General features: G+C 35.0%; 1 protein-coding gene across 7 annotated transcripts in view; it reads right to left on the bottom strand.

Moving 5' to 3' along the window:
* The window catches only part of MARCHF7 (membrane associated ring-CH-type finger 7), a 54,052-nt gene that overhangs the window by 13,887 nt on the left and 19,686 nt on the right, over positions 1-20,479 (bottom strand). For 5 of the 7 annotated variants that reach the window (XR_002137005.3, XR_012497707.2, XM_074337055.2 and 2 more), the window contains 4 exons: positions 11,760-11,949; positions 10,003-10,170; positions 7,280-8,387; positions 4,630-4,799 (listed from right to left, as the gene is read on the bottom strand). Coding sequence is in view for 5 of the 7 variants with exons in the window: in XM_074337055.2 (XP_074193156.2) it covers positions 4,630-4,799; positions 7,280-8,387; positions 10,003-10,170; positions 11,760-11,949 (1,636 nt within the window). In the remaining 2 variants the exon portion in view is untranslated. The remainder of the gene's footprint in view (positions 1-4,629; positions 4,800-7,279; positions 8,388-10,002; positions 10,171-11,759; positions 11,950-20,479) is intronic. The other 2 variants (XM_019727257.3, XM_019727255.3) reach the window with 1 other exon arrangement.

The following is a 20,479-nucleotide window of genomic DNA, read 5'->3' as shown; positions in this document are numbered from 1 at the left end:
TGTTATGTACCAAGCAATATTAAGAGGTTTTGGAGATTCAGAATGAAAAGAGCCAAGCAGTAACCCCTATCTTCAAAGAGCTCATAAATCTCTTAGAATTAGTGTTACTTAGTAACAGCAATTCTTGAAATAATAAAATTTGGCATAAAGTCCAAGAGAGCAGTAGTAACTTACAAGCATTCTCTAGAAAATAGCTGAAAGGGAAGTGAACGCTATTCTTAGGTAATGTCTTTAGTGTGCTGTAGTCAAATTACATTAAGATATTCACTATATTTCAAGTACATAAATAAAACAGTTGTTTTAGGAGTCTAGCACACATGAAGATGCTGGAATTAAAATGCACCCAGAATACTTTAATTTTTGAAAGTTAGTGTTGTACCACTGAACTAAATTCAGGATAAGTCTATATTATGACCTGATGGAAAATATAAAGAATGTAAAAGACATTTAGAAGGCTTTCTCTTATCAGGCATTTCTTAAAACTATTCTCTAATTCAAAAGTAGGAAAACTATGGTGATCACAAAATATGCATAATGAACCTTAGAGATCATTTAATACAAATTACCTTACATCGTTAGGGCTTCATTTTTCTCTTTCATGGAATGAGTGATGCACAGAAGTTATTCCAAAAGGTCATATCCAGCTGGGAGGAACTCATTTATTCCTACCTCCTTTAATCCAGGGCTCGTTCCATTATACCCCACCTCAGTATAGGAGGCCCTGACTACATTTGCCTGAACTTGTACTACACTTGTTTCATTCATCTTTGTTAATCATTTAACAGTCTGTATACGGCAACTGCTTAATAAATGTTTACATCACTCTCTACTAGAATGAATCTTCTACCAGATGGGATCTTTATGGTAAGTATGAGAAAGTCTTGTGAAAATTTATCAGGAAGGTTGAGATCTTGAGATCTTTACATTCATTTGACCACATCTTTAAAAAACCCATTTAAGTACTTATCATGTGTCCAGTACTGTGAGAAACTATTTATAAACACCATCTCATTTTACTTCACAACAGCCCTATGAGGTTAAGTATTACTCAATTTTACTCATTGCGGAGCTAAGGCCCAACCCCAGACATACGTAAGAATGTTCAAGAATGGATTTGAGGTATCTACATTTTTTAAAACTCCAATGGGTAATTTTGATCAGTAGCCAGGGGTGAGAACCAATGTTAAAAAACTTAACTCAAGATCGTATAGTTAAGTGTTAGAGCCATTATTCCAATCTAGGCTTGTCTAACTCCAAAGTCAATGTTCTTACACAATACACTGTTTCCCCAGATACACAAACCAATTGCAAACATATCAGAAGATGAGACAAGTTGTTTTTCATTTTGGTAATAGCTAACATTTCTGGGCCCTTACTAAGTGTCCAGAACCATGCTGAGCACTCATTTAAATCTTAACAACACTCCAGGGCAGTGACTAATAAAGCCTGTGAGACTGTCATAATATCATACAGCCAAGAGGCTGATACTGGTGAGATGGTCTGTCCTACAGCTTTGGAATCAGGCTAGCTTAAAAAAAATAAAGTAACCCACACACCCCAAGGAAACCCTTGCTACCTGGCTGCAGGAAGACAGTTTCCCAATAGCCTTATTATCTCCAGCTTGAACAGATTACCTGCCTCCTCCAACAGATGATTAAAATTAAAATTAATGGCATCATGCCTCACAACCTATTTGCCCATGTCACCAAGGTATTATTATCAGACCATCAATCTCACACAATTATATAGATTTATTAATCTGATCTAATTTCCCACCTTTCTCACCCTACTAGTTACTTCACTATGTCCTCTGGTAACCATGGTCTAACATAATTAAATTCTTCTCATAACCAATCTCGTTTGAATGATCTCTTCAACTTCGTGCCTGAACCACAGTACCCATCAAAGTGATACATATTCTTCTGCAGCCATTTTTTTCCCCCACAACCCCTTATACCTCAGAACCAAGAAGTGGGGATAGATGCCCCCCACACTTTCATCAACTGAGATAACCGGCCACTCCCACCTATTGCTGTTTTGAAACTCCCAAGTTTCTTCTCATTCATTAATGACCTTAACATCTGGCTATATTTTTTACCAACTTATTCCTGGCTATTTCAACATCCACATAGACCATTCACTTTTGATTCTGATTTCCTCAAAATCCTTGCTTCTAATATCATCTTTCCCCACTCAGCTATCCACTCTATGGTCATACTCTTGACATTGTTATCAGTTTACTGCACTACTCTCCTACATCTGTATCTTAAGCATCCTCTCCTCCTGTGTACCTACAATTGTTCATCACTCTAGTTCACCTACTCTGGCAATTGTCTTTAACGTCAACGAGACTCAAAAATACCCTACTCCTTTCTCACTACTCACTTGTTGATGTACTTAATCCCCACTCCTGATTTTAATTTCCATGATCATAATTATGTCTTTACAAATACCCTAAACTCCCTTCATTATATCTGTCTGGTAAAGGTCCCAACCCCACTGAACTGAGACCCATCCATGGCTATACCCAAGCACCTAAAAACTGCTTCTAAAATGTACATGTATCTCATTTTTAAGTAACATTCATGGTCACTGATTTTTATGAACGCTAGTATTTCCTGAAAACATCTTAGAATGTTATTTCCTCCCCACACACTAAATCTCTTAAAACTGTCCCCTAATCAGTTAAAGATCTTACTTCCCTTTACTAAGAAAACAGAAACAATTATATTGACATCTTCTCACGAAAGCAACAAACCGATCAACATCCATATCAACATTAGCCTTCTTGAAATGAAGTACCCTTTTTCCTATTAAAGGCTACTCTACTTGTACTCTGGATCCCATCTTTCCTTTTCCTTTTCATAATGTTTTTCTCTCCATTGTTATTTCTTGTTAAAATTTTTTTAAATGCACTAAAATCTATCTTAAAATAAAACAAAAACATGTCCCATGACTCCATATAACCCTCCAACTCCTTATATCTCCTATCTCCCTGACAATACAGATTATTCAAAGAGGGGTTGGTCTGTTTCCCCTCTGACCTCATTTTCTCTCCTCAGTCCAATCTAGTCATGCTCTGACCCCCACACTCCACTGAGACAAGGTATCTAGGACATTAATGCTACCAAACCCAACTGTCATTTCTTTGTTCTTATAATACGTTCTTCTTCTGGCCTTATATAACACTCAATTTTCTTAGTTTTCTTCTTACCAAACTGAGTTTCCTCCTCAAAATCTTCTCTGTACCCACTAAACATCTGGCTGCCCCAGGGCTCTGTCCTGGGCTCATTTCTTCAATATCTACTCTTGCTCTACTCCCAAAGCTTAAAATATTACTTACGTACTCATGAGTCCCCAAACTGCAATTTTCAGTGCTGGTACCCCCTGAAATACCAGGCTTGTCTAGCTAACTGCCTAGCTGACAATTCCATATGGTTATCTAATAAGCAATTCATATGTATTTCCAAAATAGAACTCTTGAATTCTTGTGCCAAACTTATTCCATTCCCAGTCTTATTTCAGTAAATGACCCTACCATTTACTTAGTTGTTCATGGCAAAAATACGAGTTTCCCTGATTGTTCTTCCTCCTTTATTCCACATACAATCCATTGACAAGTCTTACAGAATCTATCTCCAAAAACACACCTGAATCCATACATTTCCTCCTCCTCCACCACCGCCACCACCACGGCACCACCTCTTGTAAGATAGATTTCTGGTTGGCCACAAGAGATTCCTGGTTGGCCTCCTGCTTCCACTCTTGGCCCCCTAAAATCCAATCTCCACAGAACAGCCAAAATATAAATAAGATCTTTTCATTCCCCTGCCCTTCAGATAAAAATGTTAAGCTTCAGACATTAGCTCTAAAAGTCTTGAATGAGGTAGTCTCTGCTAACCTCTCATTCCAACAGCATTACCCCTTTCCTTGCCCACAAATTATAGTCTAGACACACCGACATTCATTCAGTTCTAAGTCATTCCCACCTTCAAGTCTTTGGACTTGAGGTTGTTCCCTCTGCTGGAATGCTCTTGCCCTCATTCTTGATTAGTTGGCCCCTCTCCGTTCAGTTTAAATGTCCTTACCTCAACATGGCATTCCTCTAACACCCAATACAACCACCACAAGTGCAAGTGTCTTGTTTATCACTCTATATCTCACATCTAGAACTGTGCCTGGCTCCCTAACAGGCATTCAATAAACAAATACATCCCTACAGTAAACTTATTATTACTGCACAACAACAGACTATTAGACAACAGCATTAGAAACAATCTTTCTCAAGCACACATAGCTGGTACATATAAGTATGTTTCTTTGACTCAAAGGGATCTTACGTGATATAAGGGCCACCAACGATAACAAATTAGTTTCATTATACCTATGAAGAAGTAAATACTTTGTTGTGTAAATGGAATATAAGAAACACTACTATAAATTTATGAGTCAAGACTAATGCTCTTTAATGTTTTGCTTCAAAAAATGATCAAGAATCAAGACACTTCTAATTTGAGTATAAATTTGACAATCAATAAATTATAACCAGATTTGTTAATTAAAATGTATGCATATGTGCATCTCTTGGAAAAATTGTGAAAACAAAATACACAAAAGGGTAAATCTTACCAGAGTTAATTTTGGCCTGTAACCACTTTTTCATGCACTCCTGGTGGACATACTGCAAACTTCCTGTGCACTTGCATGGCTCTATCAGCAAGTTAGATGATGATGCAGCTGCCATCTGACAAATTCTACATAAGTCACCTTCTTCTTCTTCAGAGTCCTCTAAAAGGAGGCTGGAAAAGAAGGGGCATTTCCTAAACAGAGCCATCATAACTCATTTGGTTGGTCACTTCCAGTCAAACATAATCCCAAATAATATCTCTATTATTATTTCTACTCACGCTCTCTGGGGGGAAAAAAGCAAATAATAAACAGCAACCACCACAAAAAAAACCATTACAATGAGAATAACAATTATAATAAATATCTTAAAGGGACAATAACCCATACAATTATATGGGTTCCTAATGAATTCAACAACAGATGTGTAGAAAGAGGAATAGATATACAGCTGTTAGGTAACTTTCACGTCTTGGCTTAACCAGAGGTACGATCTCAAGTATAAATATTCATGTTTTACCTTTAGATTTAACTTTCTTTGGTTCATAGTTTCAACTATTTTTTATTTTGGAAATTCAATTTTTTTATACTCTTACTATAGTAGTCCCCCCTTATCTGCGAGGAATACCTTCCAAACCTCCAGTGGATACTTGAAATTGCGAATAATTTCAAACTCTCTCTATATTTTTTCCTATACATACATACCTGTGATAAAGTTTAATTTATAAATTAGGCATAGTGAGAGATTAATAAAACAGAACTATAACAATACTTTGTAATAAAAGTTATATGACTATGGTCTCTTTCTCAAAATATCTTATTGTACATTTAACTGCAGGGTGAATGAATATGCTGGGCAAAGGGATGATTTCCAGTATATTCACCAAGGGAGGATGGAGCTACATGGCATGAGATTTCATCATGCTACTCAGAAAAGAGCCCAAAACTGATGAATTGTTCTTTTCTGGAATTTTCCATTTAATATTTTCAGACTGAAGCTGACCACAGGTAACTGAAAAACCACAAAAAATGAAACCTCAGATAAGGGGGAACCACTATAATTTAAATGCAGAGTGCCTTAAAATCATCACGGATAAGCAAAAGATGTAATAACGCTATTAACACACAAACGATATGACAAAATAATTTTAAAATGCTGCATTTTAAACTACCTAACCAGACAGGGTGGTGCTGCTTAATTTGTTTCTCTCTATAAATCACTAAAGTTAATACTTTGCCCTCTGCTTACACCACTGCACTCAAAGTAACCTAACTTTGAGCACAAGAAATATAATAGCTAACTACATTCTTCAGTAGACAGCTTGCAATCAGAGGGAGTTGCTACAGTAACATCAAAGGTAATGCTATCAGGGCAGAGTAAATTTTTCTCCAAGAAGGAAAACCTGCAAATTTTAAAAGCAGAATAGTCACGTGGTATAATTTGTCCTATATAAGGAAAAATGGAAATACCAGGGGAGGCCAAAAAAGCGTACACATTTTAAGAGATGTTATCTATGTGTTACTTTTCGAAGTTGAATTGAATTATAGTACCCATGTGTAGTATGACATTCTCTCAAAAAATGACATTAATCAAATGAATGCTAGCGTCATTCACTGTATTACAATTTTAATAGTTTCCTTTCTTAAAATGTGTGTCCATGTTTTTGGGACTCGCTGTATAGCAGCCCAGGGCCCAACATCTCAGAAAGCGTGTGAAGCTCCTTTTATCCCCAGAATTAGATTTGAATGCCTTCTTAAATCTAAAACAAAAATCTAAAATGATATAACAGCTATGCTTCCCCAAATTCCATTACATCAGGCCTTTATGAACAAGAAAAAATAGCACGGAACACCCCACCTTAACTTTACATAGTCTTTTCTTCCTACAAATATATTTTACATGTACTACTCTATCCCATTTTAACATTAGAATTTACTGGGTGAAAAAACTAAGCAACTGTACTAAAATGCAAAATCAATCAAGTTAGGAATAAAACCTCTGATCTTTCATCTTTTTACTTTTACCAGAGATTTGTAAGCAATCTTCAACTCTAAAAAAGATTTCATTTATATAAAAAGATTCTACGTCCTGAATTTAAACTGGTCTACCAAATAGTCACAACACATAAAGAATATTCAGTATATACCTGGACTTCAAAAACAAAATAAACAAATTATGCAAATGATTTTACTTCATTCCAAAAAAGATCTGAGGTGAGAATTACAAGTAAATAAATCATCTTAGTAAAGGCTAAAACAGATTGTCTTGATAAGCCATGACCACTTGGACCCCCTTAACAATCCCATTTAAGTATGTTAGCTATATTTTATAAAAATCTTAAAAAGAATCCCATGTAACACTACTTAACCAAGGAATAGAGTAAGAGATTAAGATTTTTGACTTTGCATACATCTTTATCCAAAGCTGGTTAAAAATAATCTTTAGATTATCTCTTGATGCAATCTATGTCCCAGTGCCTACCTCTGCTGTTACTTCTCATCCATTTTCTGTCTAAGAGGTAGTATCAAAACTAACATCTTACTGTAAATTTCAAGGGAAAAAATATCAATGTTTAAGAAGCCATTTTAGAAATAAAGACATCTTTCTCTAATCAGCTCTTGTTTTACGGGCTTAATAGGTATTCAAATTTACCTCTCTTTTATTTTCTGCAGTCTTTCTGGGTCTCTTGAAGGTGCACTTTTAGTTTTATCACTTTTTCCATCAGATGAACTCCAACCTGAAGGAATAATATCTACAGTGATCATGACATTGTCAGTCAAATTATTTCCAAGTGCTGGGGGGACTGCAAATCGGAATAAGGAACCAGGAAGGATCCCGGTTATTCCTGTGTTTCGCCCACTGTGCGCCGACTCTGATGTGGAGCCACCGGTGGCAGCACTGCTCGATGCTGCAGGCGCTTGTGTTCTGCTGGCAGCAGCCCCAAGGGGATCACTCTGTGCTTCGAGGTGAACCACTTCATTTGATTCTCTTCTAAAAATATGATGAGATCTAGGTGGTATATCAGAGGTAGGTATCCTTGAAGATTCATCTCGTCCCTCACGCCTCCTTCTAGAGAACAAAGGTGTGCATCTATTTCTAAGTGAGGAAGATAACCAGGGTCCTGTATTTCTACCTTCAGATTCTTGGTTAAAATTTTCCGAATCTGGCTCAGAGCTATGATTTTGGCTAAGAGATGACAAACCCCATCTTCGCCTAAGAAATCGAAATCCCTGAGAAGCTTCAGATGACCTATTATCGGGAACATCAGAAGTTGATGCTGCATTGCTACGAGACTGTGAAGCTGTCAAGATTCTTGGAGAAATGTAAGAATTTTCAGAACTCAATGATCTTGTATTTAAGGATTCCTGACTAGACCTTCGTGAAAAAAAAGTAGATGACATACTAGAAGCTATACGTGACAGCAATCTCCTGGTCGTACGTCTACCTTCATTGTCAGAAGATTCTTGAAATGATCTTTGAGATGAACCAACCCTATCTGAATTGCTTATGGTGGAGGTGTCATCTCTATTTGAAATATAAGAAAATCCAGGCTCTGCACTGCTTTGAGGAGATTCCACTTCCCTTGGAGAAAAATTTGATCTTAAAGAATTTCTACTCGAGTCCCTAGAACATGGTATGTTCTGATGTTCAGAAGGCATTTGGTGGTTTGTGGATGATGTATTTAATTGTAAAGTGCTCACTGAGTTCTCTTTTGGTCTTGCTCCCTGTGAATATGAAGAAGGAACTCTGTCTTGAACATCTGTTTTTGAAAGAAAGGAAAAATAACCAATTATGTGAAATAATTCTACTATTATTAAATTTGCATGTATTACCTACTAATTAGTGTCAAAATGAAACACTGGATTCAAACGGAATACTGCTACTACAACTACACAGCTTACCTATTATTATAGTTAAGCATAAATGTACTTTTCTTTCTATACCTTTGAAAAAATCCAGTACTGCTGTATAACATCAATACTACAAACTCAAAAGAAATGCGAGTTTATGAGAGGCAAATATCAATATACCAACTTGAGTAAGATAGAACAGTTGAATTTGTTGATCAGAAATTGATATGGTAGAATATCTAAACAGATAAGAAATTTTAAATGGGCTAAATAATTCAATGTAAATACTCTTGTAACAAATAAAAGCAAAATAACACTAGGGAGACAGGGTTTTGTATATTTTTCTTACTCTGCAGTAAGTAGAAAAGCCATTTCATATAAATATTATCACACTTGAGATTTTATGGCAAACCTTGCAGCTAAAAATTTCTCCAATCTTTTTTTTTTCTTTCAAGGTAACAAGTGATTCTTATCCCTGGTTACTTATCAAATATACCTTTGCTTTTTAATATTGGCTGAGAGCTATGAGTTTAATAATAGAGCCCTGACAACTGCAATTTTAAAAGTAAACCACTGGTAAAAACAAACAAACAAACCAAAAAACCAAACCATACAAACAAACAAGAAGTACACCATTGGTGGTTCTAAATTTCAAATGGGATGAGACTTAGCAGTCCTTTATAAAGAATACTCATCCACACACCTAGTCTAAGAGCTACATCGCTAACTGAGCTAACACATGCAGTCTCATAAAAGGATAACTTGTTAGGGGTAAATCTATTCTATCCTGTACTTTTACACCCCCAAACCTAGAAGCTATTAATACTAGCCAATAAAGCTCCTGCATGCAAAGCCAAGCAAATAAACAGATGTTTTCATTTGTCTTAAATAAAGCAAAGGACTGCACCAATGTTTATTTAAAATAAAACCTTTAAAAACAAATGCATTTTCTATGTAAATCTAACTCCACTTTGCCTGCTATACTTGTCTACTTCAATTAGTACTTTTTGTCTTCAGTTACTTAGTACTATTGTTTTATGGTCTTTATTTTTCAAAAGCTTATGTACACTGACAAATGATGTGGGCCTTTATTTCAACTGAATGAAAATAAAAGTGTGTCTGTGTTTAATGAAAGTAATTCTAAATTATGTCTTAAAGTGGTGATTTCAAGCTTTAGTTCAAATTTAACGATAAGCAGTTACTTATTACACTACATAAGGCAATTTATACTGGAGTATACAAGAATTATTTAGTGTACTTTACAACATATACCTTCTTAAAAGAAAAAAAATCCAAGTAAACATTTATCAGCAGACAGAATCTGGATATCCATGCACATCTATTTTAAATTGTTTACATTTTTAAAAGCAAAACAAATAAGGTACTAGGAAACATATTAAGCTTTTTTGAAATTTTCGTAAGATTCACTTCATTTATTCTTTTGCACTGTGATTTTAGTGATATACATAAACGGGAAAATATAACATTAGGTAAGTTACATATAACAATACAGTTTATACATACATGATGAAGTTGTAAAATCACCACTCCGGTGACTATAATCCATAAGATTACTAATGGAGGAATCTGCTCTCCTTTCTAAATCTCTCCTCTCTCTCATTAAGTCAGATCCAAATGATCCAAGTACCATTGATGAAGATCTGGGAACTTGACTATGCCTCCAAGAAGAATCTTAAAATAATCAAACAAGTTTTAATTCAGAGAAAGCTTTCAGGTTTCTGATGAAAACAAATCTTCGGTATTATACACTGACTTATAAAAGGAATCCCCAGTTACATAGTTGCAATCACAAACAAAATTTAGCAAAACATAAAATTTTTCCCTAATGAACTCATCACTTACTTCCTACTCAAACACATTCTCCTGTAACACAAATCTATGCCCGTCCATGATGCCAACGTCTCAGTCATTCTCTAGAACACCTGACTGTACAATGTAAGCACGATGTAAATGATTACAGAACAAAATGCAATGCAAAGCTTGCCAAAGATGCAAAATTTCATGAAGTCAATGAAAGTGATGTTGAAAAACAGCCAAAATCAAAATGAAAGCCATCTTGTAATGGAAGCTGTTGTACTGTAGGTTACGTAATACTAGTATTTATCAGAAATATTGTCATTGCCACATTTGGTTCATGCCTATTCTAAGAATTAAGGCATCGTTGCAATTATAATCTAAATTTTGTTAGATATTTCATTTAAAAATAAATTTAAAAATTAAAGTCTAAAAACTTTCCCCCCCTTACTACTTCCCTTGAAATTTTTGTTCTTCCTCTCCTAGTCCCAATAGCCTTAATAATTTCTCTTCATTAAGGAAAATGGCCCAGGGTTATTTAATGCTATGCCTTTAGAGAGCAGAGGAGAACAAAAATCTTTGCACAGTGGTGTTTGTCTACAAAGTTGAGGTCAGTCTGCTCTTACCCATCACACTACTCTTAATATCCTTCAGATGGGCAGTGTCTTTCCCATGGCGGTCCTGCCTATTAAAATAGAAAGGAATCGCTTACACTAATTCAACTGGTAATACATATGCATTTTAAGAATTTTATCTCCAATTGTGTCATCACAAGTTCTGTCTCACCTTAAAACTATTTCAGGCACTGGCTAGTGTTTCATTTAAAGAGTGTAAGTGAGGAGGGAGCCTCCTGCCTTCTCAACAAAGGATCTTTTCAATTTTTGCAACAAATGTGTCTGTGAGTACAAAATACCAAACATAAAGCTTTACGGATAAGCCATCTAAATCCGAGAATGGTTAAATGACTTGTCCAATGCCATAGCTAGAGGGCTAGAATCATGGCTTTCTGAACTCCTAGTACAATGCCACCAACTATTTTTTAACTAAAGAATTTCTATATTTTCTGAAAATAAATATATTACTACAATGTTTATCATTTACAAAAGATATGCCTTAAAATATTTTTAATCTACTTCAGAAATATTGGCTTTCCTAGTAACAATTTAAAAATTTATCTCCCATGCCACTTTTACCAATTTGATCACCATACATTATCAGTTACTCCAATCAATTAACATTTGCAAATATCCTGTTTGTATAAAACATTTGTATGAAATTTAGAACAAAAATTCAAAATGGAGAGTCAATTTCAGTTCTAGCACTAATTTAAAGTAGGATGTTGGAAACTCCATTACATTTCTGATTCACTGCCTTACATGTGCTCTACTTGCTTTTCCCATGTCTTGGGAAAAGGGCTTTAGTCCAAAATACACATATAATGACTCATAAACAAATTTAATTGTTACCTGATACTGCATTTAATTCATGTCCAACATTTCTCCCTGCTGAGGTAGATGTACAGTTTGTACAGGAAAGTTTAGGTCTTTTTGAATCGTGATCCCGTTGCTGGTTTTGTGATCTCGAGCGTGCTCCCTGAGTTATCTCAGACTCACTATACCATGTAGACTGAAATGGAGATGCAGATGCAGATGGAGACTACAAATTAAAAAAAAAAAAATGTAAAGAACAAATTGTTTGCATTCAATATTAAATTTAATCTACAATACTCTAATACATTCCCAAAGGACCAGTCATTCCTCACATACACAATTTTTTCTACCATGCAGATTTTTCAATCTTTCTTCCCTTCTACCCACTTGTCCCTTTACTTCATACTGCAATTGTATTTTGTTGAGTGAAAAATCTGCTTTAGATTAAGTCTTCTGTATAACTGTATATAAACATCTTTTGTTCGGAAACACTGAAGCGTAAAAACTTTATTCATTTTGTTTTCCCAGTTTAACTTTTCAACATTCTGAGGAACCTGTTTCCTGTACTTAGAGGTGGACAAAATAGCAAGAAAGGCACTAAAATATAAACTGATTGTGAATACTCTACTATAAAAATACAATTTTTCAAGTAATAAAACATTTATCCTGACTCTAATGTTCATTCGTAGAAATATAATCCTATAACACTATAAACAGTATGTTTTAAAAGAAATCTAAATATCTGGAATTTCTTCATCAATGAAGCAAGTTACAGCTAAAACAAGTACATATTTTAAAACTCTTAGCTCAAGGTTTTCTCTATTACAATAATGTACAAATATACATAAACAAAATAAAACACAAAACAGAAAAATCACTCACAATGTATAAATTATTTTATTTCTCCCTAACTCTTTAATTGGCTAAGCAGTGTACCCAATGTAATGCACCACAAGGAAAAGGATAGCTGTCTCCTTAAAAATATAGGTTTAAGTAAGAATACATTTCAACCCAATTACTGAAATTGTCCTTTTATTTTAACAAGTTTCCTTCATTGCAAAGTTCTTATCTGGAGAGAAAGGCAGGCAGGCAGGCAGGCACGCACGCACGCACGCACACAGATACATTTGACATACAATCCTAAATTGCTTGGAGACACCTAAGACTAAAATAAAAGTAATTTCTAGGGAATAAAGGGAAAACATTTTAAAAATAATTTTAACATGTATGTGCAGTTGACTTTATTAAAGAATATTAAAAGCAAACAATGTTCTTACAAGTGTTATATTTCTTGACAAAGTTAAAAATGGAATGTATCATGAACCATAAATTCAGTCTGTTAATCTAACATTCAGTTGATAAATGTTAAGAAACCAAATAATGTGCTCCATCTAAGAGTTCTAGAGTACAGATAACAAGTAAATAAATAATTATAATATAAATAAGACTAACAGGAGGTATGTTTAAAGTTTTACAGAAAAGAGCCTGAAGAAATCACGTGAGGATTCATAGAAGGTGGTAAGAGTTCACTGGGCAGGCAAATGAGGAAGGAGATTATATAACAGATAACACAACAGGATGTATTAACCACCCTACCATGGAAATTGTTCTGTAGCATTACTACTTACTTGATCTTCTAATATGCTTCAATTATGAGAAGCATACTGCATGCGTTAAGGGAACTTTACAGATAAACTGCACACATACAGAAAAGAGGAGGATTTAAAGCTGAAAAAGTAGGAACAGGCTACATCAGGATTTTATCCATCCCTTGCCCAGAGAATATTTTGCTAATTGAATGTGGCACTCTTCACCTTAGCACAAACTTGGTTTCACAAGCCTTCTGCACCACGTACTCCAGAGCCTCAATCATTGAAATGGAATAGCACAAGAGATGAAACTCATTAGATCGTTCAAAACCAAACCATTTTCCGTGCCATTATCAGGGTATTAGGAAAATTACCCTGCATGACAATGATTTAATACATCTGGATTTCAGAGACCAAAGTAAAAAATGTTTAAAATTTAGAAAGAATTGCCACTTTTAACGAGGAAATCTAAAATAGCAAATACCATCTAATCTTGTCCCCAATTTTTTTTAAAAGGGCATTTTGTGTGCTCATAAAACACGAAGGATATAACAGAATAAAAGACTTTTAAATTGAATACATTTTATTTGTACAAAATCCATAACTTGTCGTTATTTTTCTCATTTTGCATGGACTAAACAAATTGCTACTGAATAGTACTTCTGCAAATAAATATTATTTTTGGGAACTATTGAAGGAGAATATAGCATCAGATCAACTACTTTTTATAAAGATCCTTAGAGCATTGTGAAAGGTATAAGGGTAGAATAAACAGAGAGTAGAAAACTCAACTACGAAGTCACTGGAATAGCAAGAAGTAAGTTCTTACAATAAAAGTAATAGAAACAGAGAGCAATTATGAAAGGTAAAAATTCAAATTTAGAGACAATGTGAGAAATAAACAGTAAGTTTAAAATCAGTTTCCTAGCATTGGCTACTTGTGAGATAAAGAAACACTCACTACAAAGGAAACAATTTTCATGACCAACTCTAAAAGGTAGCAACCTATATGTCATCACAGAGACAAAAATGCTTGTTAATATCAGTATATGGAAAAGAAAAACAAAACTTTTTCTGCTGGCTTAAATTCACAATCAAACCTTTTCCTGATCCACTGTTCAAATATCCTGTCTGAAGAAATTAGTTTTTTTTTCCATTCTGAATTCTTTTAACAATAAAGTATGAGAATCATTTAACAATATACTATCTTATCTATTCCACTGTCTAGAACTACTGGTGGCCAAATAAAATCAGGGAATAAGTCTGTCTGCAAAATATACTGCTTTGTAGATAACAGGTGGTTTTGGATTGGGCAGAGGACATGAATAGACAATTCTCCAAAGACATACAGATGACCAAATGACATATGAAAAGACGCTCAACTTCACCAATCATCAGGGAAATGCAAATCTAAACTGCAAAGAGGTATCACCTCACAGCTGTCAGAATGGTTATATCAAAAAGTCAACAAATAACTAGCTTGGCAAGCATGTGGAGAAAAGGGAACTCTTGTGCACCGCTGGTGGGAATGAAAACTGGGACAGCCACTGTGAAAAACAGTGTGGCGGTTCCTAAAAGGTTAAAAAATATTACCTTATAACCCAGTAATTCCACTTCTGGGTATTTATCTGAAGAAATCCAAAACACTAATTCAAAAAGATATATGCACCCTTACGTTCACTGCAGCGCTATTAACAACAGCCAAGATATGGAAGCAACTTAGGTGTCCATCGACAGGTGAATGGAAAAAGATGTGATGTATACACACACACACACACACACAGGAATATTATTCAGCAATAAAATGAACGAAATCTTGCCATTTGCAACAACATGGATGGACCCATCCTATTATGCTAAGTAAAATAAGACAAATACCCTATGCTTTCACTTACATGTGGAATCTAAAAAAAAAAAAAAAAAAAAAAAATATGAAACAAGTGAACAAACAAAACAAAAACAGATTCACAGAAACAGAGATCAAACTGACAGTTGCCAGAGGGGGGTGGGGGGTGATGCGTGGAAAAGGTGAACGGAAATATAGTCAGTAATAGTGATAATTTTGCATGGTGACAGATAATTACTAGATTTACTGTGGTAATCACATCATAAGGTATAAAAATGTCGAGTCACTAGCTGATACACCTAAAACTATTATAATATTGTATACCAACTATACTTGAATTAAAAAAAAAATGTTTTAAGTATTAGGTTGGTGCAAAAGTAACTGAGGTTTTTACAATTATTTTCTTTTATTTTGGAAGGGGAACAGGACTTTACTGGGGAACAGTGTGTACTTCCAGGCCTTTTTTCCAAGTCGTTTCAATCTTAGTTGTGGAGGGTGCCGTTCAGCTTCAAGTTGTTGTCCTTTCAGTCTTAGTTGTGGAGGGCACAGCTCAGCTCCAGGTCCAGTTGCCGTCGCTAGTTGCAGGGGGCACTGCCCACCATCCCCTGCGGGAGTTGAACCGGCAACCTTGTGGTTGAGAGGACACGCTCCAACCGAGCCATCAGGGAGCTCAGCAGCAGCTCAGCTCAAGGTGCCGTGTTCAATCTTAGTTGCAGGGGACAGAGCCCACCATCCCTTGAGGAACTCGAGGACATGAACCAGCAACCTTGTGGTTGAGAGCCCACTGGCCCATGTGGGAATTGAACCGGCAGCCTTCGGAGTTAGGAGCACAGAGCTCCAACCGCCTGAGCCACCGGGCCAGGCCCTACAATTATTTTTAACCTTTTAAACCACAATTACTTTTGCATCAACCTAATAGCTTTAGGGTCATTTTCACTTTTTGTCTATCATGAATAATGCTGCTATCAATATTCATATTCAAGATCTTGGGTCAAAGTGATGGGTCATACACAGTAACTCAAAGTTTTAACTTTTGGAAGAATTACTAAACTTTTTTCCAAAGTGGCTGTACCAGTTAACAATCCCATTAGCAATGTATGAGGGTTCCAATTTCTTCACAACCTACCAACTCTTGTTCTTGTTTTTATTTTAACCAATTCATGGGTACAAAGTGGTATCTCACTGTAGTGTGTATTTGCATTTCCCTAATGGCTGATGACGTTGAGCATCTTTTCATGTGTTTATTGTCCATTTGCATATATGTGCATACATGTCTATTCAGGTCCTTTCACCATTTTAAAGTGAGTTGTCTTTATAGTTAGGATGTAAGAATTCATTGTATTTTCACTCTTCATGGTATCCTTTGACAAAGTTTTTTAATTCATTAAGTCCAATTAATCTTTCTGCATTTGTCATCTACAGACTATAAACATACATATGAAAATAAAAAGCAAATACAAAGTTATTAAACTTCAACTCAAGTTTCATGGAGTTCTTTCTCATTTTCACTAAATTTCCAGTCTACACAGAATGGGTAACAGATTTGGCTCCTGGGGTAAACATTTTCCATGAATTACTTTCAACTCAAAAGGCTGTCTGGTATAAAAAAGGCGAATTGTATGGTATGCAAATTATAACTCAATAAAAGGAGGGGGCTACTTAATAGCCCAAAGTAGGTGAAGTACTACAGTGTATATCTGAGAAATCATATATAAATAAAACAGTTTGAAAACTTAATAGCTATAAATGTTGTATCCACATGGAACAAAAGGGAATATCCCCAATTTTCTATAACTAGCAGGCATCCATTTTTCATTTCAGATTATTTATTTTTATCTTCATAATACTTATTTAAGCTACCCTTCCAACAAGAGGTTTACTGGAAGGATAGTCAATGAAATCATTATTCATTTACTATTAGTATATGAATCGGTTTTGCATTCAGAAAATTATTATTTCTAAGTTGGTTTAAGAGTCTCATGTTCTATCGACTGAGCTAGCTGGGAGACTATTTCTAAATTGGTTTAAAAAATATTCCCAAAACAAATGCCCTTAAAACAGTGCAGTAAAAAAGAACGTTAATGAGAAAATACTGGCAAGTCATACATCTAATAAGGAACTTGTATCTAGAATATATAAAATTATAAACTCTTCCAACTCATAAATTGAATCAATAATTAGTAACCTTCCACAGCAGAAAACACCAGGCACACATGGGTTCACTGGTGTATTCTACCAAACATTTAAGGAAGAAGTTATACCAATTCTCTACAAACTCTTTCAAAGGGATAGAAACAGGGAAAATACTTCCTAACTCATTCTATGAGGACAGCATTACCCTAATACCAAAACCAGACAAAGATGTAACAATAACAAAAGAAACAAAAGACTACAAACCAGTATCTCCCATGAAGATACACGCAAAAACCCTCAAGAAAATATTAGCAAACCGAATCCAAAAAAAAAGTATAAAAAGAATTATACACCATGATGACCAAGTGGGATTTAACCCAGGTATGTAAGGCTGGTCAACATCTGAAAATCAATTTAGTCTATCAATAAGCTAAAGAAACAAGACCACATGACTATATTATAGATGAAGATAAGGCATCTGATAAAATCCAATGCCCCTTTTATGATAAAAACTCTCAGCAAACTAAAAATAGAGGGTAACTTCCTCAATTTGATAAAGAATAGAACAGCTAACATACTTAATATTGAGAAACTCGGAGCTTTCCCACTAAGATCAGGTACAAGGAAAGGATGTCTCCTCTTACTCCTTTTCTATTTTAAAAAGACATAATTGAAATATAACATTATGTTACTTTCAGGTGTACAACATAATGATTTGAAATATATGTATATATTATGAAATGATCACTACAATAATTCTATTTAATATCCACAACCAATGCAAACTTCTTTTACCTTTTGTTCAAAACTTGAGATCTACTCTCTAAGCAACTTTCAGATGTACAATACAGTATTATTAACTAGTCACCATGCTGTACATTACATCCCCAAGACTTAAGTTTGTACCTTTTGACCCCCTTTACCCAACTTGACTGCAGGATACAAAATATCCTGCAGGATACAAAATATCCTGCTGCAATAAACATGAGGTACAGCTATCTTTTCAAATTAGTGTTTTTGTCTCTCCTTCAGATAAATAACCATAATTGTAAGTGGTGGATCATATGGTGGTTCTATTTTTAGATTTCAGGACCCTCCATACTGTTTTCCATAGCGGCTACACCAATTTACATTCCCAACAATGCACAAGAGTTCTTTTTTCTCTATCCTCACCAATACTTCTTGTCTTTTTGATAACAGCTACTTGAAGGCATTTGAGGTGATAGCTCACTGCCACTGAGATTTGCATTTTCCTGATGATTAATGATGTTCTTTTCACGTACCCATTGGCCATCTGTACATCTTCTTTGGAAAAATAGCTATTCAGCTCCTCTGGCCATTTTAAAATAATTTTTAAAAAATTTTCCTATTTAAGTGTGTGATTTCTTTAGATATTTTGGATATTAACCCCTCATCAGATATACATATGATTTACAAATATTTTCTCCCATTTGGTAGGTTCCCTTTTCATTGTGCAGAAGCATTTTAGTTTGATGTAGTCTCACTTGTTTATTTTTTCTTTTGTTATCTTTGCTTTAGGTGTCGAATCCAAAAAACTCATCACCAAGACCCATGTCAAAGAGCTTATTGCCCATGTTTTCCTCCGAAGTTTTTTGATTTCAGTTCTTACATTCAAGTCTTAAATCCATTTTGAGTTAATTTGGGGGTATAGTCTAAGATAGTGGTGCAGTTTCATCCTTTGGCATGTGGCTGTATAGTTTCCCCAACAAAAATTATTGAAAAGATTGTCCTTTCCCCGTTGTACATTCTCGACTCCTTTGTGGTAAACTGTTTCACCCTAAATGCGTGGGTTTACTTATGGGTTCTCTGTTCTGTTCCACTGATCTATGTGTCTGCTGTTATGCTAATACCATACTGTTTTGCTTACTAGTTTTGTAATATATTTTGATACCAGGAAGCATGATGCCTCCAGCTTTGTTCTTCTTTCTTAAGAATGCCTTGGCTACTTGAGGTCTTTCGTGATTCTATACAAATTTTGGTATTGTTTGTTCTATTTCTATATATATATATAAAAATTGGTATTTTGATAGGGATTGTATCAAATCTGTGGATTGCTTTGGGTAGTAGGGACATTATAACAATATTAATTCTCCCAGTCTATGAGCATGGAATAGATTTCAACTTATTTGTGTCTTCAATTTCTTTCATCAACGTCTTCTAGTTTTCAGTGTACAGGTCTTTCACTCACCTCCATGGTTAAATTAATTCCTAGGTATTTTATTCTTTTTGATGCAATTGTAAATGGAATTTTTTCTTAATTTCAGTTTCTGATAGTGCATTAGTATGTGGAAAGGCAACTGATTTTTGTATATTTTGTATCCTGCAACTTGACTGAATTTATTAGTTTTAATAGGTTTTTTTTGGTGGAATCTTTAGGGCTTTCTATATACAATGTTATCTGCAAACACAGAGTTTTACTCCTTCCTTTCCAATCTGGTTGCTTTATTTCTTTCTTGCCTAACTGCTCTGGCTAGCGCTTCCAATGCTGTGTTGAATAAAGGTGGCAAGAGGGGGGCATCCTTGTCTCATGTCGTTCCTGAACTTAGAGGAATAGCTTTCAGCTTTTCACCACTGAGTATGATGTTCTCCGTGTAACTGTCATATCTGGCCTTTATTAAGCTGAGGTACATTCCTTCTATACCAATTTTGTTGAGGTTTTTAAAATCATAAATAGATGTTGAATTTTGTTAAATGCTTTTCCTTCATCTACTGATACGATTACATGATTTTTATCCTTGATTTCATTAATGTGATGTATCACACTGGCTGATTTGCAGATGTTGAACCAGTCTTGCACCCCAGGAATAAATCCCACTTGATCATGGTGTATGATCCTTGAATTTGGTTTGCTAATATTTTGTTGAGGATTTCTGAATCTATGTTCATCCAGGATACTCACCTATAATTTTCTTTTTTTGTATAACCTTGTCTTGTTTTGGTATCAGGATATTAATGGGTTCATAAAATGAGGAAGTGTTACCTCCTCTTCGTTTTTCTTGGAAGAGTTTGAGAAGGATACGTACTAATTCTTTAGATGTTTGGTAACATCCACAAGTGAAGTAATCTTGTACGGGACTTCTATTTGTTCAGAGGTTTTTGCTTATTGATTCAATCTCCTTGCTATTAGTCTGTTCAGATTTTCCATTTCCTCATGATTCAGTCTTGGT

Source organism: Rhinolophus sinicus, chromosome 17 (assembly GCF_057876585.1).
Source record: "Rhinolophus sinicus isolate RSI-liver-muscle chromosome 17, RSI-T2T, whole genome shotgun sequence".
Taxonomy (NCBI): domain Eukaryota; kingdom Metazoa; phylum Chordata; class Mammalia; order Chiroptera; family Rhinolophidae; genus Rhinolophus; species Rhinolophus sinicus.
The sequence above is the reverse complement of the archived record's forward strand: the minus strand, read 5'-3'. Positions and strand labels throughout refer to the sequence as shown.